At 36.8% G+C, this 22291-nt stretch overlaps 3 protein-coding genes and 1 long non-coding RNA gene across 13 annotated transcripts; all 4 read left to right on the top strand.

The window, feature by feature from the left end:
• The first annotated feature begins 2143 nt into the window (after positions 1 to 2143).
• LOC148698731 (uncharacterized) lies at positions 2144 to 2823 on the top strand. Its single transcript, XR_015952207.1, has 2 exons — positions 2144 to 2252; positions 2295 to 2823. It is a non-coding gene; the product is annotated as an uncharacterized LOC148698731 (long non-coding RNA).
• A 700-nt stretch (positions 2824 to 3523) lies between these two features.
• Positions 3524 to 6506, top strand: LOC137747095 (ferredoxin--NADP reductase, leaf isozyme, chloroplastic). The gene is made up of 9 exons (XM_068487106.2): positions 3524 to 3833; positions 3976 to 4213; positions 4482 to 4615; positions 4802 to 4880; positions 4998 to 5089; positions 5195 to 5272; positions 5457 to 5519; positions 5617 to 5851; positions 6135 to 6506. Exons 1-9 carry the CDS (start codon positions 3729 to 3731, stop codon positions 6200 to 6202), a joined length of 1092 nt encoding a protein of 363 aa, XP_068343207.2. The 5' UTR covers positions 3524 to 3728; the 3' UTR covers positions 6203 to 6506.
• A 1582-nt stretch (positions 6507 to 8088) lies between these two features.
• LOC137748362 (cold shock protein 2) lies at positions 8089 to 9317 on the top strand. The gene has a single exon (XM_068488507.2). It carries the CDS (start codon positions 8204 to 8206, stop codon positions 8993 to 8995), a length of 792 nt encoding a protein of 263 aa, XP_068344608.2. The 5' UTR covers positions 8089 to 8203; the 3' UTR covers positions 8996 to 9317.
• A 2004-nt stretch (positions 9318 to 11321) lies between these two features.
• LOC137748555 (thaumatin-like protein 1) lies at positions 11322 to 20856 on the top strand. 10 transcript variants are annotated; one of them, XM_088687051.1, is made up of 11 exons: positions 11324 to 11531; positions 12735 to 12758; positions 13500 to 13664; positions 13755 to 13892; positions 15055 to 15114; positions 15617 to 15756; positions 15916 to 16009; positions 16419 to 16685; positions 16929 to 16983; positions 17863 to 19784; positions 20633 to 20856. In XM_088687051.1, exons 10-11 carry the CDS (start codon positions 19027 to 19029, stop codon positions 20772 to 20774), a joined length of 900 nt encoding a protein of 299 aa, XP_088543177.1. In that variant the 5' UTR covers positions 11324 to 11531; positions 12735 to 12758; positions 13500 to 13664; positions 13755 to 13892; positions 15055 to 15114; positions 15617 to 15756; positions 15916 to 16009; positions 16419 to 16685; positions 16929 to 16983; positions 17863 to 19026; the 3' UTR covers positions 20775 to 20856. The 10 variants fall into 10 exon arrangements, 9 of the variants coding, with proteins under 9 accessions (XP_088543180.1, XP_088543177.1, XP_088543166.1 ...); XM_088687040.1 differs by lacking the exon at positions 15617 to 15756 and having other exon boundaries at positions 13477 to 13664; XM_088687027.1 differs by lacking the exon at positions 15617 to 15756.
• The last annotated feature ends 1435 nt before the right edge of the window (positions 20857 to 22291 follow it).

Consider the following 22291-nt stretch of genomic DNA (forward strand, 5'->3'; position numbering starts at 1 on the left):
GAGCATGTGGTGCGGGAGGTGAACATCACGTGAAGGACTGTGCCCTACTATGGACGGAAGCACTAACACCGGAGGTGCAGGTTATGAGCTCTCTATGCATCTCAAATCACTACTGAACATAAACCATAACTTACCTGGCACTTACCTGTGCGCCCGCAACACCAAACATATATATAAATGCAACTAATAATTCATAATTAAACGAGCAAACATAATGCATGCATATAAGACATATAAACGTTTCATTTCACTTTCTAGGAAAAACATAAGTATATAGGTATATACGGAAAACCAAAAGCCCACTCACTGGTATGTAGAAGGGTCGTAACCCCCTTACCTCGAGTGACCGCGCTCGTCATCGGGATAGGTTTCACCTATATGCGAAACAACTATAAAAACGTAAATTTTAAAGCACATAACCAACCATACGAAATAACTTTTCATACAAAGCTCAAATGGGGTGTATGAATACACCAACGTGATCTACTCAACCTCATGAACATCCCTATATTTTTAGAAAAATTTTCCGACGCCGCACGCGTCCCCACGCGACGGCCAAGACACGGCCACACACGCAGCCCACGCGCAGGCACGTGCCTGGCACACTGACAACGTCAGTTAACGCCGTCAGGAATATTTCGTTAAATCTAACTGATGCCGTTAAAGCCGTTAGGAATATTTCGTCCAAACTGACAGAATATTCCGTCATCTTCTCCAGCCAAACTCCGGCGCCGGAAAACTAGGAAATTTTCAAAACTTTGTATCTTCTTCGTTTTTCAACCAAATTTCACAAAATTGGTACCAAAATGAAGCTTACAACAAGAGGAACAAATCCATATCACTTTCAAGCACCAAAACCCATGGAATCTCGCCGGGAAAACACCACCAACTCCGGCCAAACCTACAACTCACGATCCCGACGTCCAAAACCTTCAAACGAACCACCCCGAGCCTCCTAAGGACCTCACTAAGCTTCCTACAAGCTTGAAATTCCCAAAAACACAAGAATTAACGTGTGCATGAACAATGACCAAAATCGGGGATTCCGAGTTCGACGTGAAAACGAATGTATTCTTACCTGAAATGAGTATGGTTGAACTCCTAAGGACCTCACGAGCACAAATATGCAAATTGTTTCCTCGATCTGTGAAGGTTTCAAGGGTTTTGGTTGTCGTCCGTACAAGAAAATAGGAATGGGAGAGAGAGAGGGCTCGGGACAAGGCAGAGAGAATAGGAGAAAGGGATGAGGATGATGATAGATGTGTGGCAGGGATGCAACCAACCAAAAACCCAAAACAACCACACAAACAACAATTATCCATTAGGGGCAAACCGTCATTTCACCCATACGGTACGAAAAGTCCGGGACGGGTTGTCACAGCCGGAGCAGGCTTGAGGAAACAGGCTGTGGATTCGTGCTGGCCCGAGCGCTCAATGGCCACCTGATGTGGGTTGGCGTCAGGGAGACGTCAGCCGCGCTTTTTTTATTTTTTTTGTCAAGCACATGGACTTCAAGCACGCGTAATTCAACATAAAATGAGAAATTGGGCCCTGCGGCGCGCTCAAAAATCTTACCGTTGGGGAGTCACGTGGCTTCCCCACGGCCCTTGGATTACAACATATATATATTTTGGACCGTTGGATTTTCAACGGTAAAAAAAAAAAAAAAAAATTCATTTAATACCTACCGTTAAATCTGAGATCAATGGTCTACGTTATTAGACTTTAAAAATTAAAAAAGAAAAAAGAAAAAGCAATTAAAAAATCAGAAATGTTATCGTTGTGTCACATGGCACAATCTGGAGTGTTGAAATTCAAATTGGTTTAAATCCAACGGTATAGATTAATTAGGTGAATAAACCTCACCTACATCACACACTCATTTCACCTACAACTTCCACTTACTTCACCAACCTCACACACTTATTTCACCTACATCACACACTCATTTCACCTACAACTTCCACTTACTTCACCAACCTCACACACTTATTTCACCTACCTCACACACTCATTTCACCTACAACTCCATTTACTTCACCTACAACATCCACTCACTTCACCAAAAAAATGGATGGTAGTGATTCACTCTCAAAGCCTATAAATAGGCTTCTCCATCAGGAGAAAGGGAGGAGAAAAGGAATTTTAGAAACCTACACCAAAACCTTGAAGCCTTGAAACTCTAAAGCTCTCAAGAAAATCCCGAAGGATCAAGAAAGCACTCTTCGTTCTTCGTCAAATCCTCCTTCAAGGTCAAGCCCCAACGGCCCTTGAAGAACTTCCACCGACTCAAGATCAAGCCCCGACGGTCCCTTGAAGAAAGTGTTCATCATTCATCATCCGTTCATCCTAAGATCAAGCCCCAACGGCCCTTTGGATCAACAATCTCAACAAACCTATACACCCATTCTTCAAGATCAAGCCCAACGCCCCTTGAAGATCCATTCATCAACTGTTCATCCCTAGATCAAGCCCCGACGACCCTTTGGATCAACAGCTCATCCACAAACCTACACCCTACGAAGATAGAATCAGAGGATCCAATTACAAAGAGATTGTAACCCTAAAAATCATTAATACAAAAAATATATTTTGTACACTTATTCTTGTTTCTTGTTTCAGGAATTTTTCGTGTTTACAATGGGTACATTGCCCCAATTTTCATTTTTGGTCAAAATATTTTTTTTAAAATTTCGTGTGGTCAAAATGTGTAATGTGGTTTCATATAAAATTTACGAAAGTCAAACATAAAGTTCTCACTTAGGAGGAGAATAACACTAAATCATTATACGAGTTGGTACCATTAAATATTTATGTGTACAATATCATGTCATTCAGGAAACAATGGGAAATGTTACCTTCCCTTGTGTAGATTTCTTCTTCTTTATTTTTTTTCTTTCCAACCCGCGATGTTATTCGATGATTGGGTCGTTCAATTCCAAGTCATTAAACAAAAGGTCAAATTTGCCAAAAAAAAAAAAAAAAAAAAAAGAACAAAAACAAAATTAAAAGTTCTCTAGTCATTTGTTCAGCACTGTGATAATTTTAGTGACAAACTCAATATTCATTCATTTATTTGATAAACTAGACGTTTAAACAATTTCTAATCTTTACCTAAAAAATGATTAAATAGAAAATGGACGATTTTGATAATCAAATTAGATAGCAGAACAAACGAAACAAAATGAAGAAGGTAGCTTGCATCCTTTAAAATTACGATGTCCATTTGTACAAAGTACTTATGGTGTGTAGTAATACACTTGTATGGTATGTGACCAAAATCACAATCATCTTTTGACAGGGGTCTCAGCCTATACAACAAAACTTGGGTGTTGCACTGTTTGTGAATCAAAAAAGTAAAAAAAAAAAAAATAATGAAAAATAAAAAAAAACCTTCGTTTTTAATGAAAAATTATTTTTAAAAGTATAGTAAATAGTATCAGAAAAATATATAAATATAATTTTTCGTTAAAAATAAACAGTATCCGGATGTTTTGTTAAACCTCCCAAAAATCAAAGGTTGGGCGAGAGTCATACATTACACAAAAGACTTATCCTCTCATCTGCCACTGCATTGGCCTTCAAATCTCTACCACCAATCTTTAATCCAAAACCCACCAAAAAGTTCTCCCATTTCTTCAACAAATTTTCTCATCAAGCATCAAACTTTTGCTTCTCTTTTATTTCTTCTCCCTCTTCTGCTTCCTCAGCATTCTAACTCCACAACCATGGCTGCAGCTGTGACCGCTGCTGTCTCCTTCCCCTCCTCCAAGTCCTCCTCCCTCCCCACCAGGACCTCCTTAATCTCACCTGACAGAATCACCCTCAAGAAGGTAAAAAATTTCAGGTCCTGGTAAATCAATCACTTGGGGACCAAGTTCGAGTTCCGCTTCGTCTAGTTTAGATGAAATTAGTGTAGAATACCGCTTGTACGAAACAAAATTATGTGACATGGGTTGTTGTTGGTTTCTTCAGGTTCCTTTGTACAACAGCAATGCTGGTGGGAGAGTGGTGTCCATCAGAGCCCAGGTGACCACCACCGAGACTGCGCCACCTGCCAAGGTTGTGAAGGAATCCAAGAAGCAAGATGAAGGGGTGGTTGTCAACAAGTACAAGCCCAAAAATCCGTACATTGCCAGAGTCCTCCTCAACACTAAGATCACTGGTGATGATGCGCCTGGTGAGACCTGGCACATGGTCTTCAGCACAGAGGGTATGTTCCAAGCCTAATAATTTATTTTGGAAATATGCACAAATACCCCTTACAAATTTTTAATAAATAATAGAACTCGAGGGACACTAAAGTGGTTTATATTATCATGACCGCTTAAGTGCTTATTGTGTGTTTATTATGTTTATTGTATCCCGGTTCTAATGTTCGGAAAAATGTGTAACCGGTTCTATTTGTGCATATTTCCCAATTCATTTTCGTATTGAACTAGTGACTTACAACAACTACCCTCACTTCTATTTGCTTGTAGGAGAGGTGCCCTACAGAGAAGGGCAGTCCATTGGAGTTATTCCCGAAGGTGTCGACAAAAATGGTAAGCCTCACAAGCTGAGGTTGTACTCAATTGCCAGCAGCGCCCTCGGTGACTTTGGAGACTCCAAGACTGTGAGTGTTTACACTTTTCCTATCATATGTACAATCCATTGGATTTTCTGCTGATGTTGTTTACCAAATTGATGTGAATATGCTGCCATTTTAACACGAAATGTTGCAACTTTAGGCAATTAGTAAACACGTTTCATTGATCCGAAATTTTCGATTGATACTTAAAATCTGATTGCCTCCATCCAGGTTTCTCTGTGTGTGAAACGTCTCGTGTACACCAATGACGCAGGCGAAATTGTTAAAGGAGTGTGTTCAAACTTTTTGTGTGAGCACACAGATCTCTACTTCTACAAAGTTATTATTCCATTGAGGCACTAAGAAAAACCAATTTGTTCTTTACCACAAAATCAGAACATCTTGTTATAAATTTTCCGTGTTTCAGGTGACTTGAAGCCCGGAAGTGAAGTGACGATCACCGGACCAGTTGGAAAAGAAATGCTTATGCCAAAAGACCCTAATGCAACCGTCATCATGGTATAAGTACTTGCCATATTACGTATTTAGGAAGACAACTCGATCATCAAATGTTTTACCCCGTGTGAGTAGTGTTGGTTTTCTGAAATTTCTTTACTAATGCAGCTTGCAACTGGAACCGGAATTGCTCCTTTTAGAGCATTCTTGTGGAAAATGTTCTTCGAGAAGCACGAAGACTACAAGGTAAGCATTACCGCTAGGTTTTTTCCTTTAGACACTTTCGGACATAGAACACTCCAGCCCGCTGCACATGAAAATCACACGCTCATAAAACGTTCTTCAAGTGCATACATGACCAATGAATTCTCATTTGTTCTTTGATTGGCTCTTCGTCTAACGAACGATCAAATTTTGACATTGCGTGTAGTTCAATGGTTTGGCATGGCTCTTCTTGGGTGTTCCTACAAGTAGCTCACTGCTCTACAAGGAGGTAAGATATGCCAAGACACAAGATTTTCTTAATTCCAAGTCAATCCTTTTCAATTCGTCGAAAACTTGACTTAATAAGAAATACTTGTGGGATACAGGAATTCGAGAAGATGAAGGAGAAGGCCCCCGAAAACTTCAGGCTTGACTTCGCCGTCAGCAGAGAGCAAACCAACGAGAAGGGTGAGAAGATGTACATCCAAACCAGAATGGCTCAGTATGCAGAAGAGCTATGGGAGTTGCTCAAGAAAGACAACACCTACGTCTACATGTGTGGTCTCAAGGGAATGGAGAAGGGTATCGATGATATCATGGTCTCGTTGGCTGCCAAAGACGGTAAGAACTATGGATTGCATTGCTCGCTTTTTTTGAAAAATGGAAAATCCCATGTCGAAAATTTGACAAAACAAAGTATAATATATAATGGTTCTAATACCAATTGTACGTAGGCGTTTTGTGATAAAAAGTTAAAAAACCTTACGTATGTTGTGCTAGTAAGTGATAATATGCAAGTTGGGGACATTATTAATGTGATCAGTGGTGGGGGTTGCCGGTCCGTCTCTCTGAAATCTTGACAAAATTTTGATAGAAGATTTTTGTGTTCTGATAAATTTTGCAGGCATTGACTGGATAGACTACAAGAAGCAGTTGAAGAAATCAGAGCAATGGAATGTGGAAGTCTACTAATTTCTGGTCATCTTGTACAAATCTCTCTCTCTCTCTCTCTCTCTCTCTCTCTCTCTCTGCGACAAAACAAGGAAATCTTAAAAGATTACCACTGCAGTATGTAGATAGGTGAAAGTCGTCTCTTTTTTTTTTTTTTTTTTTTTCGCCTTCTATTTTAATGAAGCTTTTGTATTATACTATTAAAAAATGGCGACAATAATTTTATTTATGAGGGTGCAAATTTAGTGGAAACCTTGTGGACTCGATGTTCCTCTTCTCTCGTTTTAAGAAAATAAACATGTAGTAAGTTTTTCTTGTTTAAAAATGTTAGTTTAATTGTCTACAAAAAAAACAGTGATTGCTTTAAATTCATAACATTGTTGATGTCGTTCTTTGAAGTAGACATTCGGTAGGTTGAGGCTCGATGAAACCAAAATATAAAAAGTTCCTATGTTTTTGTGAGAGGAATGCTAGCTACCTTGCCTTTTCCTATTTGTCGTTCTTACTCATCACTTGACACGTGTATTTCACTAACAAATTAAACTGCATAATTAATGCATTAAAATTATAAATTCTATATGATACAATGGTTTAAGCATAATCATCATTAGTAAATTTTAACAGTAAATTAAGTAGAATATCAACATTTTGGATTACTTGCACGAGAATAGTCTCCTTTTGTGGTTGAGAAGAGTTACACACTTACGTCTGCCGCGATCGATGTGGGACTCTAGAAGCTTCATTATGATGTTGACACGTGTTGCGTTGTGATTTACGTCCTGGTTGGATAGGAACTGTTGTGCTTCAGCACAAAGGTGCCTCAACACGAATCATTTAGTGAGGCCCCGAAGTTATGAAGTTAACAGGTGTTCGGTAGTTTCGAAATTGGTAAAGTATGGTGTGAACACTAATTTTCCACCTTAAAAATATGAATTATGTAGTTTAATTTGTTAGTGAAATACACGTCTCAAGTGATAAATGAAAAAAGTAAATAAGAAAAGGCAATTGACGAGGTTACTGACATTCTTTCGATAGTATCGAGCATTTTATAGACATTTTCCTTCGTCCTCCGACAGTTGATAGATCCACGTGTATCCGTGTCCTGATTAAAGTACAACCATTATTTTGTTAAACTACAAAGTAGATTCCCATTGACTCTGTAAACGTGCTTATCCAACCTAAATTTCATTCCTATTCCAACATAAAATCTTGGCCGCAAATGATAGATCTTGAAAGGCAAATCGAAATTTTTATTTAATTAAATAATAATAAAACTAGAATATTTTACAGGAAATAATTAATTAGAGGTTGCAGGATTTGTTACAATACATCGAGAAGCAGGAGATCGAATCATTAGAAAAAGCGTAAAGTAAAAGAAGCCCAAAGGTAATTAAGAAGTGGGCCTCAGACGAATTAGGGCTGTCTTAGGGTTTTGCTTAAAGGAAAAATTTTATTTAAACCCATTAATTTTAAGAACTTTAACAAAAAACTTTTAGTACGATTTACTTTAACGAAAAATTATATTTTTACACTAGAAAGTCAATTCTGGTACTATTTATTTTACCTTTTATTTTATCTTTATCGTTAAAATTTAAAGTTTTTAAACTATTTTCATTAGTTTTCCTTTAATTCTATTTTCTAACCTAATTTTTTTTTTTTTGAATAAACGATATTATCTATACTAAATGGGAGAGATGAGCTTAGTCTCACAATGACTTAGTAATAATGTGGTTCAAACTCGTATTTGGCGAGAACCGAACATAACGTCTCTCACTTACAAATGAAGGAGAATATCACTACACTGTGTAATAGCAAGTAGCAACCCAAACTTAATTTTTTAATCGCATGAAGACACTGATTGGGTTTGAATAAAATTTATGATTAATAAAATACTAATCATCCTTAGATTTGCCTTTGCCTTCACTGCAACTCTCTCTCTCTCTCATATATATAATCACAGTCTCACTCTCTCTCTCTCGCCTTCAAACCCTGCGCATAAATCCATATCGGTAACCTTTTACGATGGCTGAGGAGAGATCGACCGGGAAGGTGCGGTGGTTCAACGACGTCAAGGGCTACGGCTTCATCACCCCCGACGCCGGAGGCGAGGACCTCTTCGTCCACCAGTCCTCGATCAGATCCGACGGATTCCGCACCATCGCGGAGGGCGAGTCCGTGGAGTTCCTCATCGACTTCGGCGATGACGGCAAGACCAAGGCCGTCGATGTGACAGGGCCTGACGGTGCGCCGTTGATCGGTAACAAGAAAGAGAGCTTCGGTCGCTCTGGTGGCCGCGGCGGAGGTGGTGGTGGTTCTGGATTTGGCGGTGGATGGAGAGGCGGTGATCGGAGGAATGGAGGTGGTTCCGGTGGTGATGGGTGCTATAGTTGCGGCGAGCCTGGGCACATGGCTAGAGATTGCCGTCAGGGCAGTGGAGGTGGCGGAGCCGGTGGTGGTGGCTGTTTTACTTGCGGTGGGTATGGCCACGTAGCAAGGGCCTGCCCTAATGGGACAATGAGTGGTGGTGGTGGTGGAGGTGGCGGCGGCGGCGGCTGCTACAAGTGTGGTGCATGTGGGCATTTGGCTAGGGACTGTGCTACTGGTGGGGGCGGGGGAGGCGGCGGCGGCGCTGGAGCTTGCTATAGCTGTGGGGCATATGGCCACATGGCCAGGGATTGCAGCAGCGGTGGTGGCGATGGCGGTGCTCGTGGAGGAGGACGATATGGATTCAGCTCTGGATCAGGTTGTTATAACTGTGGGGAAGCAGGGCATTTTGCCAAGGAGTGTTCTAATCCTCCTAATGCCAAGGCTTGAAGATAATAAGAGAGAAGAGAGAGAGTAATAGTAAATATTCTCTTCAAGAATCCTTAATCTGTTTTTGCTAAAGCATTAGTCTTTTAGTAATTGGGTCTCTTAATTTTGCGTTTTGGTGGGATATACATATGATGGTTTTTGCAAAAGGGTTTTGATTTCTCTGATGGATGATAAGTGTTGTCGTTTGGCGAACAAGTTTTCCCCTTTTACATACATATATGTGGCGGTTTGGCTATAGAACTAGGGGCCCTTTTCATATTAATCCTTGTTATCGATGACTCTCGGAGCTATTAAATTGAAAGCCTTATATTTCAAGTGTTAACCTTGGTCTCTACTTTCGATAATCGAACAATGTGTGTGGTTTGATGATGTTCTTTATGTTGGAAGTTGAATTAGATATTTTCAACTGTTGTGGCAGTACACGGCTGCATGATCTTGATTTTCTTGTCAAGTGTGAATTTATGTTATCTCTAATGCATTGATGTAGTGGTTTGACTGTGTTCTATTATTTTTGGTTTGGCGGAAGTTGAATTGAACGTCTTCAATTGTCTTCAACTTTAGGCAATAGAGTTGATTATCATCTTGTTTGCAGCTAGGTATTGCCACTTGCTTTTGTCATTGTTGTTGATACTGCATTGCTTATCGGGATCCTGTTTAAATTTGCTATTGTTACATCTTGTTGATGTTGAGAGATCGAGATCATGTGCAGTCTAGAAAAACTTTGAGGTGTTTCGATGTCTGCCTTTGTGTTGTTTCCTTCCTGTTTAGCCCTGTGTTTCAAGGTTACGGTATAACTTTCCTCGTAGCTGTAAGCCTTTTACTTAGCTGTGGACATTAAACGCTTGGAATGAATCGTTCTCCTACCTCTCTGTCGGTCCCTGCTCATTGTGCTGTATGGATAGTTGATCGGTTAGGCAATAGGGATAGTTTCTAACTGAACATTTGGAAATCTGTGATGGTCTTAAATGAAGAGAACCTTCAGGTGGATGTCATGTTCTTGTATATTTCGACATTGAAGGTGCTCTAATTCGGCTCGTGATAACATTGGTGGAAACCTATTGTATGCATTGCTTGGTTCTTATTTTTTGTAATGCATACAATAGGTTTCCGCTGCTGTTATATGATATAAGATATAATCTGTATTTTGGCTCTGTGATAACAGCGGTGGAAACCTATTATATGATATAAGATATAATTTACTCTACAGTGCAGCTTCAATAGGTGACGGTAAAAACTCTTGTATCTACATTTAGTTTTTACTGTCACCTATTGAAGCTACACTATAGAGTAAATTATATCTTATATCATATATACTAAAACTCAGTTTATCCCGGAACTGTTCATAAACAGTGAAAAGGCGAAATTGCCCTCGGTTTCTTCTCTGTTTCATGTTCCCTAGCCTCCTTGGTACAGCTAAATGACCATATTGTCCATCTTGGCCACGTGTCTATCATCGCTGAAGTCTCTGCTTTGATGGTATCTTTTCGATTTTTCTTTCGATTTCCACTTTTGTCTCACAAATCTCTGCTTCTATCACTCTCGCTCTCAAATCCCGAGTTTTTTCTCTCACAAAATACCGATGAACGAGACCCTGTTTTTGTATGTTGGGGATTTTGTTTGCAGCCACCATCTTCAGAGGAGGCGCCGATCCCTTGAAACCTAGCTTCCTCAACGTTTTCTCAAAACCTATAAACTTGGTTTCGACCGTTCCATCCCGATCTCACAATCGTTGCCCCAAAACTTTTAGAATAAGGAAGTGTTATTGATACTTCAAAAATCTCATTCTACACTTCTTAGAAGTGTATTTTTTTTTCCAAATATAGAAAGTTTGGGGTGTAGAAATGCTAATAACAATTTCCTTATAATGTTGCCTCTTTTATGCGTCTATCCTTTCCAAGGTACAGTCTTCAACAATCCCATGTTTTAAGGGTTGTATTCAATTGAGAATTTTGAGAGATTTTAAATGATTTATAAATCCATGTATTTTTATGGTTTTCAATTGATTTAGAAAGATTTTATATAAAATTTTGATTCAATTCTCTCAAAATCGCATGGGGATATGTGAGATTTATGGATACTTAAAATACACTAGGAAATCTCTCTAATTCCCAATAATTCCTCAACTTTCTCAAATTTTTTTAAAATCAATATCTAATTGAATACACTTGGAATGTTATAAATTTCTTTATAATCTTAATTGAATACATTCAGATTTCTAAAATCTATCTTAAAATTTTAATTGAATACATCTTGAATTTCAGAGAATCACTTAAAATCCTGATTGAATACCCTAGACTCATTAAAATAATAAAAAACACTCAAAATCTCAATTGAATACATCCCGCTTAATTTGTTTCTAATTTTATTTTTTATTTTTGAAGTTTTGGATTTGTAATTTTTTGTTTGGTGCCTAACAATATCTGGTCCTATGTTTTAATTTGGATGTTTTTGTGATTTTGGGTTCGTAAGTTTAATTCACTCCCCTCAAGCCCACTTCTGCTCCTTGATTCGCTACCCAGAAGATCAAGTTCTCAAGGTTCGGTCTTTCCTCCTCAACTTCTTCCTTCCTGCTCGATTTAGATTGGAACGAAAAAGCTCCAACATGGGATCAATTTCTTCTCCCTTACTGATTATTTATTTCGGTATTTCATGCATATTGGTATTATTTTTTTTTTTTTCATTAATTTTGGTTGTGTGATTAGTGATTTTTGTTCTTCAATTTATGTTGAGTTTTTCTTTCTGTTGTTTTTAGGGTTTTTTGCTCTGCAAATTTCGATCAAATTGCCTGCGTTTGAGTTATTTTGTAATTATCGTAATTTAAATTGGGTGGAATTGGCCTTTCTATTCTCCAAAATCTTTGTTAGGGATTACATTTTGCTTAAATTTTGTGAGTTTAAAAAAAGATTAGGACTTTTTCTGATTTTATATTATTTATACAGTTCCAAAGCACTGTGTGTTAAACAGTGGAATTTTGATTCAGATTGTAGTAATTGCCGTACAAGTTTACACTTATGTGTGGATTGGTGCAACTTTTGGGGTTTGTGCGACGTTATTTTGATCAGTTGTTGGCTAAAATTTGGTTAGTTTGATTTGGGTTTGTTGAAATTGTTTCAACGGTGGGCAGGATTGGTGCTTTTGATAGCGTTGTCTTAAATGGAGGATGTTAATGAAGTTAATGAACATGCTTATCTTTGTAGGCTTGACTTCTGAACATAAAACCTACTCTTTTCAATTGTTGGGAAGGGTTTCTTAATTTTTATTTCTACTTGTGTGTGTTCAATTTTGGGTTATTTAGTGGATGTTATTCAATTGAATGAAAATTTGATGCTTTTTTTACTTTTTGGTATTTTTGTCTTATGTAATAGGAGTGAAGAAACCAGCTGGATTAATCATCATCTTATTTTTATCAAATTTTGCAGTATAAATCACAATTGCATATTTTTGTTCGTATAATTTGTAATTACTTACTAGATTTTTTTAATTGAAAACTACTCATTAGATTTAGAATAATCATCATGACATTGGAATTCAAGTTTTTGTTTGTATCAGTGCATGCTATTGCTAATCACCAACTTAAAATTACACTCACTTTACATGTAAAATTACACTCAACTCAGATAACTTTAGCAATCTTGCTGGTTTTGACCGTGCTATTTTACGGATCTGCGGAATAGCTTTCTTCTTTACACTTCATCATTATCTCATGCCAAATGTCTAACACTGACTCTTTTCTCTGCAGAAAATTTTAGGGCATTGTGCACAGGTAATTGGAGCTACTGCAACATTTTATCACTGACATGGTTGGAATGTGTAGAAATTTAACGGAAAGGGAGTAAATTGGCTAATTAAAATAGTTTGAGAGACAGTGATCATAAAGTTCAGTGGCAAATTGATAAAGTAGTCTTGAACTAAATTAACCATCTACTTAGAGATACATTAACAAACATCTGCGTGCACATTTATTCCTAAAATTGTGGACACTATGTAATGATTGCCTACGATATTATTGTTTACCAACTTGCATTCCAAATTTGAAAGATCATCTATTACCATATGGTGCACTTCGACTGAGAATGTAGCGTTTATTGTGATCAATTGTTTAGTTTACATGTTTTTGTGGTGCACATATGGTGATGCATAAGCTTGAGAGGTCCTCTGGATTTTGGTAGTTGTAAATTTGCAATGATCAAGAAACATGGGACATGATACTAGAAAATATGTTTGTAGATTCAAAAGTTAACTGTTGTTAATGTTATTATAGTAGAATTTCATTTCATTTTGATGTTGGGATACGATGAATCATGATCGGGTTATGATTAATGCTAATTAATGATATGAATCAAATGCTTGCAATGTGTAATTATGATTGGATTAAAGGAGTTTGAGTTTTTTCTCTAATGAAGGTTATAAAACAAATTGTACTTTTAAGTACTTCACAAGTCAGAGGCCAAGTCTTAAAATATCTTTTGTAATGTTTTCAGAAAAACATTTTCAATTTTTGCAGTGGGATACTGAGATTTGAACCAGTCCAGGGTAGAAAAAGTTTGATAACATTGCACAAGATTGGAACTTGCATAGTAGATTTATATTCAGTTTGTGGAGCGAGTAATTTGTTATCAGTACAATTCGTTTCTCTTTACATGCCTATACTCGCAAGAGATAAATTCAGGTATTACATGTTTGATTTTAGTTGTTTTTAAAGTTAATCATCCACTGCTTCTTTTTTGATTCATGTTTGTTTCTCTCAACCAAAAACCAGAACCAACCTTCTCCAACTCTCTAGCAGTAGAACCACATCTACCACCAGGCGCCTCATGCGTGTCAAAAGCAGGCCCCTTGAGCTTCAGTCCGGGGGTAAGCTTCTCTCTTTTGATTGGATTCAAGCTCAAGTCCTCAGGTAAAACCCATCTTCCATTCTTCCTTGGTTTTTTTTCTTCTCAGCATCTAACAGTACTATTCTCTTTATGTTTGGGTGAAATTCTGTAAATTTTGTATATTTTTTTTATGAAATTTGATTCTTAATTGTGGAAATGCGGTTGAATTTATTGTGGTATTAATTTTGCATACAAAGATTGAAGGGTTTGTTTTTATGCTTTCAAGCTTGGTTATTGAGAGGCTGTTGGTCAGGGAATTTATTTTAGTTCCTATCCCCTTGCTGTTTGCAAAGCAAAACACAGATGATTAATGTATTATTTAAGGTTTTATTTAGTTTTTGTGTTGGGTTCCGCATACTTTCGAAAATATAAGAATTTCTACGTTTGTGGATATGAAAATCAGGGCTGCAGACCCTCATAATCACGTTTTAGTTTCTCTTTTTGCTTCTCCCTTTTGGGCTTTTGTGGAACCAAATTTGTAATTTTTGTGTATTATGAAAGTTGAATACGTGGGAATCAATCAGTTCTTCATTTTTCATGTATATGGAGAATGTTGTTTTCTTCTCTTTTATGGTTTTGGGTTTTTTTTAATAGAACTTATGGTTTTTTTTCTCTTTCAGTTTTTATAACAGGTGTGAACTCTAAGGGTTAAAATTTTCGGAGTTGTGGTACTTTCTTTGGTGAGGGGTTTCGAATTTCTGGGTTTAAAGCAGATCGATTTTTATATTTAGGTTTAATATCAGGAAGAATTGAAAACGAATTTTGCCTTTTTCGATTATTTCATAAGTGCTAGCTTGCTGTATTTATTATTTTGTAGGTGTAAATATAGTTCCCAAAGCAAGCTCGCTTATTTTTCAACTCTTTAACTGATGTGTGACTTCCAACTGTAATTTTTCGTATTTCTTCTATCATGTTCTGATTATTGAATTTGAAATCACTTAATGAAATGAAATTGCCAAACCATGTTAGAGTGTAATTTTACGCATTCCATTTGAGTTTACAAACAACATTTACATTCATATGTATCTTTTGCTCAGTGCCCATCACCTGTTTGATAAAATGTACCAGAGAAACATGCACGCCTGCACACACGGCTTTCTCGGTTTTTTGTTCTCTGTTTTTAGATGTTTATGGATTTAGAAATTTATGGGTGAAATGCCTCTGCGCATTGGGTCTAAATTGCAGGTGAGAAAAACAGAGAGCCAGCAAAGCTTTGTAGAGAGGAGGCATGAGTTTCCTGTGATGGTAAGTCTATTCCTTCATTTGGGTAAAGCATCTTCACTGTCTTGGACCAAGCATGAATTCCTAAGCACTGTATCACCACAAACTGAGTAAGCAGAAAATCATTCTAAAAATCCCATTTTGCAGAAGCATTTAACATCCATAATTGGAATCTTTATTTTAACATTTATTTTTTCCAAAACTGTGATGAGCAATATGTGTTTCTTTTTTTTTTTCTTTCTAACAAATTTTTTCCTTCAGTTTTGCTGGCTTAATAGTTTGATTAACACCTACTTTTGAAGATAGAATTTGGGTTATAATTATCTACAATTGTGGTGTGTTTGGCAAAACTCAAGACCCTTTTGTGCATCTTTTGTTTTGATTGGTTTGTCGGATGTCAACATGTGGTACACTTTGAGTTTGAGCACCTTCGTCTGTTCCTATATGATAATGAGATGTTAATTTAGGCTATAATGATGAATCTTTGTATTTAAGAATTTTTTTATTTTTTTATATTTTATGACAGATGTGTGAGGCATTAGCCATGATTTCATCTGGGTAATTACGAAATATCAAAATGTATCCTTTCTGCTAAGGATAACACACTCTTGCGGGAACTTGGACACCCCAATATTTTGCAATCTGATTACAAAGTATCTACCAAAAGTGCATACCGCTATCAATTATATGATATTTTCAGATTGTTAGTGGCTTTGTTCTATTTTATATATTGACACACAACATTAAAATCCGATCATAGTCCACTAAAAAGTATTGAACGTGTTATGAATAGAAACGCATTCTAACATGGTTTTCTTTTTACAGTGGAATTATCTACAGAAAAGTTCTCTAAAGATGGTTACAGTGGAGACCAATATTCAGAACACAGTGGACAAGTCTTTACAAGCTAATCCTACTGGTAATAGAAACCACATCCTTTGTCTCTCTGCTTACATGCTTTTTAACATGGAGAGAAATTTAATCTGTATTTCAGAATTAGTGGTCTTCTTGATGTTCAACTGTACGAAAATGGTTCTTGAAATTGTATTTTTGGAATTAGTGATCTTGATTCAGAACCAAAGGACTGTAATTTCCTTCCTACATTCCACATGTATGTAAATAGTATCGCTATCATATATAAATTTACAAATCTTACATGTTCTATATAGTTTTGAAACTCACAGCATAGGAGACCTCTGTTTTCTATATAGTTTTGAAACCCGCAGCATAGGAGACCTCTGTTTTCTGTTGGTGATATATTTCGCTCAGGCATCAGTGCTAGTATATACAAGAAGAGAAAATTGCCTAAAACACTGTTCATTCGACAGTGTCATGCCGTTTTTACCCCTGTTTTAGTGAGGTGATGGTGGACGTGAGTTGCTGATGGTGGACGCGTGTTCTCTCTCAGATTTCTCGACCTCGCTCTCTCGAAGATTCCAGTGAACCTTTCCGTTTCTTTCCTGTGCAGACTTCTCGAGTTCTCTCTCTAAAATTTCATCTCTCTTCTCCTTTAAACCACTTTCTCTCTCTAGAACTCCCTGGCCGCTGCCTTTTCTCTAATGGTTGAATATGGGCCTGCATAAACCCTATGACGAGTAAGTACCTTCGATCTGTTATTTTCAGTGTTTTGAAAAAGGGTTAGCTGAAGCTCATTTGAGTAGAAAATATTGAGAATTTGAGAAATTCGAGTTTCGGATTACTGCTGTGATGTCGGAGTTCGTTACTGCAATACAGGGTTGTGCATGATTTTTGGGATATATTTCTTGATTAGTGTATGTTTTATTAGCTATTGAGAATTGTAATAGAATCTTACCCTCATTTGTGGTTGAATTTGGTAGATGATTTCCTTGGCACAAGAACATGAACGAAGCCCAGACATCCTCAAAACTGCAGGCAAGAATGTGTTTTTGACTCTGTTTTATGTGTTTTTGACTATTAGTTAATTTAGTTTATCCCAGGTATCTTTTTCCCTTTGTTTTATGTGTTTTTGACTATTAGTTTATTTGCTCTGGCTTCAATGAAAGGATGCGAAAATTTACACTGCTCGATAATCTATAAACATTGAAAACAATAGAAGGTTTGCTGCTGAGATGAAGTGGTTAGCATGATTTGCTCTCCCTTCCTTTTACATGCAATCAGCTTTTCTAAATTGACTTTCTTTTCATGAGATACCTTTTCAATTCCATTCCATACTCCGAAAATGAATCGAAAACATCAAATTACACCTTATGGTAATAACACTCTCTTTAAAGCTGAATTTTCAGACGAAAACTATATAAAATCCAGAAGTCATCCATGGTTGCTCATCTCCATCTACGCAGCGCAGAGAAAAAACTTAATATTATGTTCTAATTTATATTGTTACAAACTGTGTGTGACTTTTGTTTGAGCAACGAAAACAGATATTATAATTTATATTATATTATATTGGAACAATATAAATTAGAATATTATATTCAAATGTCACACAGTTTGTAGCAAGTTAAAATTCGAAAGCTAAAATCTTTATACAGTTGACTAATCGACTTTTTAACGATTGGTTTTGAGTACAAAAGTATGCGATCTCACATCCATGGTTACTTGTCTCCGTCTATGCAGAGTGGAGAAAAAAAACCATAATATTATATTCTAATTTATATTGTTACTGACAGAAAATTCAACTTTAAAAATTGTCGGTTTCGTTCATCCTTATCCTAACAACTGTCTCATAGCAAGTTCTCACATCATCTTTCATTGCATTTTAAAAATTCCTTTTTTTCTTCTTATGTGCAGGTGTTTTCATTTCTCTATTACAAATTGGAAAAAAAAAAAAAAAAAAAAAACAAGTTGATCATGGAGTTGTATAGCTATTTTTGCTGCATAGATGGAGATGAGCAACCATGGATGTGAGATCACATGCTTTAGTACTCAAACCAATCGTTAAAAAGTTAATTGGCCAACCGTATAAAGATTGTTAAAATATTTTGGAAAATAAGCAATTAATGATGTAGATGAGAAAATTTAGATGATATTTGAACCTATTATTTCCTTCATTTATTCAAACATTTACACTCGGTGATCTTCAAATATACTTTGGATGATTTTTAGATTTTGATATCGATGTACAACATAACTCTTTTGTGGTTCCCACCACAAATCAAAATCTCACATTTCTTTTGTGGTTCCCACCGCAACTATGTTGGAATGAACTCTTTTGTCGTCCCAACTTCCTACCACAAATCAAAATCTCACATTTCTTTTTGCGGTGGAATCTCAGTGAAAGCTCAGCTTTATTTATTTGTTAGGCACGGGGAGGATAATAATGCTGACGAAAATTCAAAAACATATAAATAAAAGGATAAATAAAAGAAATTGTTATTAGCATTTCAAAAATCTCATTTTACAGTTCAAACTTTCTATATTTAGAAAGAAAAATATACTTGTGAGGAATGTGTAGAATGAGATTTTTGAAGTAACAATAACACTTCTCTAAATAAAAGTTTGACAAGCAGGGGTAGGATAAAGTGGGCGGTAGGTGGTAGGGCGTACGTCACATATGTTTTCTCGAATAAAACAATGCTGGCTTTGACTTAGAGTGTGATATATAAAAGGATAAATAAAATAGATAAGCAGGGGTAGGATGGAGTGGGTGGTAGGGGCTACGTCACTGATTCTCTGCCCGCCCGCAGGCCCTGCTGATAATTTCACGCCGCCGTTGAAAAGGTCTTTTATATTACTTTCGACTCTTATATTACTTTCGACTGTTACACAAATTATGTATGGTCCGCACGGCTCCAAGTACACAAATTATGTAAGGGGCTACGTCACTGAAAAACCGCCCATCTCCCATTTATGTCCTCCCACATTTCCCAACTGGGCCAACTCTCACCCCTTCCCTGTAAAACAGCCATCTCCCACACGATCTACTGAAACAAAAAAAAAAACATTTCACTTCCAATGGCTTCCCATCAAGTTTTTTCATCCTTCCTCTTCCTTCTCTGTCTCCTTCAATCCATTAGAGTCGGCTACCCGGCGACGTTCACCATCGCAAACAAGTGCACCACCACCATATGGCCGGCCATTCTGTCTAATGCCGGGACCGACCAGCGACCGGCCACCACTGGATTCGCTTTGCCTCCTGGAGAGTCCAACACGTTTTCCGTCCCCACCTCGTGGTCTGGTAGGTTATGGGGGCGAACGCTCTGCTCCCAGGACTCAACCACAGGCAACTTCTCTTGCTTGACAGGCGACTGCGGGTCTTCTGCAGTTGAATGTGCTGGCCGTGGAGCCGCGCCGCCGGCTACTTTCGCAGAGTTCACGCTGAACGGTACGGGCGGGCTTGATTTCTACGACGTGAGCTTGGTCGATGGGTATAACCTTCCCATCTTGGTGGTGGCCGAGGGCGGGACCGGAGGGAACTGCACGACCACCGGGTGCGTTGTGGACTTGAACAACGGGTGCCCCTCGGAGCTGAAGGTGACGGCTAGTGGCGAGGGAGTGGCGTGTAAAAGCGCATGCGAGACGTTTGGGGAGCCCCAGTACTGCTGTAGCGGGCCCTACGCTACGCCGGACGCATGCATGCCGAGTTCTTATTCGCAATTTTTTAAAACTGCGTGCCCGAAGGCTTACAGTTATGCGTATGACGACGGCACCAGCACCATCACCTGTGCTTCCGCCAATTACATCATCACCTTCTGCCCTGCTCCTTCGATCAGGTAATCATTTTCACTATTGATGATTTTTAGACTAAAATCACGACTAAGATCAAAATCTAATTTTAGTCCTTTATACATTAATCATTTTATTTATTGTTATTATTTTTCTTTATGTTTTAATTACTTCTCTTTTCTTCCTAAGTTTAATGTATTAATTTTATTTCATTATAATTTTTATTTTCATTTCATTATAATTTTTATTTTCATTTCATTCATTGTAATATATTTTGTTGAAAATATTTAGATAAATTAATTTTTGTTATACAATATATTTTGATATACTTTGTCTTCTACATTTAGGTACATTAAATTTATTATAATACATTTCAGTGCATACAATTAGGTACACATATTTCGGTATATACATTTCGATACAAACATTGAGTACATTAATTCACTATAATACATTTCGGTAAATAAATTTAAGTATATATATCTTGGTACATACATTTCGGTACACATATTTAGGTACATTAATTTAATATAATATGTTTTGGTGCATAAATTTTAATATTAATATTTAGGTACATTAATTAAGTCTCTTAAGTTTGAAAAATATTAAATTAAATTAATAAATTAATAAAAAAATTGGTCCAAAAAAAAAAAATAAAACGTGCATATTAGGTTCGACCACTTTTGAATAGTCAAATAAATAAGACATGGCTGGCACGTTCTTGTTTAATAATTGACATGTATCGCCATCCATGCATTTGTGATTGCAGGCTACTGGCACAACATGTAACACTTTTCTAATTATTTAATTACATATTTTAATTTATTATATAGTTTAAAAAAATGTATTTCTGATTTTTGAGTGAAATATTGACGGTGGGTTTTGCACTTTGCAGCGTGAAGTCATCGAATGGGACGGTCCCTGGTGCAGTCGGTGTCTCAGCTAGTTTACGTTCTACAACGCCCAACATCGTCGTTTTCGCCGTCACTATTATGGCGGCGGCTTGGCTGGGCTGCCGCTATTTTGAATCTATGTAGCAGATTTCACGTTAAAAATAGATTTGACTAATAATAGACAATTGGATGAAAGATTTTCTGATTACTTTCACCCAATTTGTTTTACTGTCATGATTCCCTCGTTCCTCGTTCATTGAACTATCATCTTGTTTCTTAAAAAACTTACTAAGAGATCCAGCCTGAGATTTTATTAATGCTTCTTCATTTGTCTTATTTCTTCTTTTTAGAGATCCAGAGAGATATTTTTTGTTTCTGTTAGTGGGCTTACTATTTCTAATAGGAGACATGATAACCAACTGTTTTTCAATCAAGAAATCACAACCCCACAATCAACAATCAACTCAATATTATGTAAATAACAAATTGACAGAGAAACAAACTAAAATTCAAATTTCATCCACTACCCAACACAAAAATTTGATACAGATAACACAACACAAAACAAGGTGCATAAAAAATACGATAAAATTCAACATTGAAACTTTGAATTATCTTGAACCAAAACTAGTTAGGAAGCAAAAGTAACCAACCTTGTTAAGTGCATCCACAAGTTCGAATTTTATAATTGCAATATAGACACCTGACAAGTGAACATTGATTTTGCATAAACAATACACATTAAAATAAACAAATCATAAACCCTAGAATCGAAAACCCTAATTATATTTACAAACACTCACAAATGAAATTATAGAAAAAGAAGCAGAAGAGAAGAGAAGCATTGATCGGTGAGGTACCTCTGTAAGTGGGAAAGAACCAATTCGCAGGCGCAGACTCGCCTTGCTACCAATATGATGTGCGCTAAATTCCAAAAAAAAAGTTGAATTGTTGCTAAAGTTGCACCCCACCCAAGGACACTTTGTACACTAAGTTTCAAGACAATTATATGATTTTATATTTAAATTTTTTATGAAATTCAAACTCTAAAGATATATTTATATATATTACACACACACACATTTATCACCCCCCCTCCCCGGGCCCCGCCCAAAACGCTGCACGGCAAGGTCCAAAAAAATATTTATAATTTCATATTTAGATATTTTACTCAAACTATAAAGTTATATATATATATATATATATAGAAAATTGTTATTGACACTTTAAAATTCTTATTTTACATTCCAAACTTTTTCTATTTGGAAAGAAAAATACAATTGTAAATAGTGTATGATGAGATTTTTGGAGTGTCAATAATATTTTCCTATATATAATATATATATATATATATATTTGGGGGCCCTCCGAAGTGGGGGCCCTAGGCGGGGCACCTACTCAGACTACTCTCAGGACTGGCCGTGTATATATACAAATACAACATTCAATTACACCTATTTCTAAGGCTAGGAATTCGTGATCCACCTTTGATGAGATTTGATCAAGACTAAATCAGGAAAGTAAATATTACAAAGATAATTCTTAACATACAACTTTGCATGTGGGTGTTAAACGGGGCCATAACAAAGCTATGGCTTCATGTATGCAATTTTGGTGATACATACAAACACAAACACATTGTGATCCATGTCGTCTGATTT

The sequence above is a fragment of the Pyrus communis genome, chromosome 2 (assembly GCF_041283825.1).
Source record: "Pyrus communis isolate YQ-2024b chromosome 2, ASM4128382v1, whole genome shotgun sequence".
Taxonomy (NCBI): domain Eukaryota; kingdom Viridiplantae; phylum Streptophyta; class Magnoliopsida; order Rosales; family Rosaceae; genus Pyrus; species Pyrus communis.

What these genes read in the sequence shown, in the direction of transcription:
- LOC137748555 (XM_088687030.1), top strand. Translation starts at nt 19,027, where the DNA reads ATGGCTTCCCATCAAGTTTTTTCATCCTTCCTCTTCCTTCTCTGTCTC. An exon ending in TGCCCTGCTCCTTCGATCAG is followed by an intron (nt 19,785 to 20,632) that starts GTAATCATTTTC and finishes TGCACTTTGCAG; the next exon opens with CGTGAAGTCATCGAATGGGA.
- LOC137747095 (XM_068487106.2), top strand. Translation starts at nt 3,729, where the DNA reads ATGGCTGCAGCTGTGACCGCTGCTGTCTCCTTCCCCTCCTCCAAGTCC. An exon ending in ACAGAATCACCCTCAAGAAG is followed by an intron (nt 3,834 to 3,975) that starts GTAAAAAATTTC and finishes TGGTTTCTTCAG; the next exon opens with GTTCCTTTGTACAACAGCAA. An exon ending in GCTCACTGCTCTACAAGGAG is followed by an intron (nt 5,520 to 5,616) that starts GTAAGATATGCC and finishes TGTGGGATACAG; the next exon opens with GAATTCGAGAAGATGAAGGA.
- LOC137748362 (XM_068488507.2), top strand. Translation starts at nt 8,204, where the DNA reads ATGGCTGAGGAGAGATCGACCGGGAAGGTGCGGTGGTTCAACGACGTC.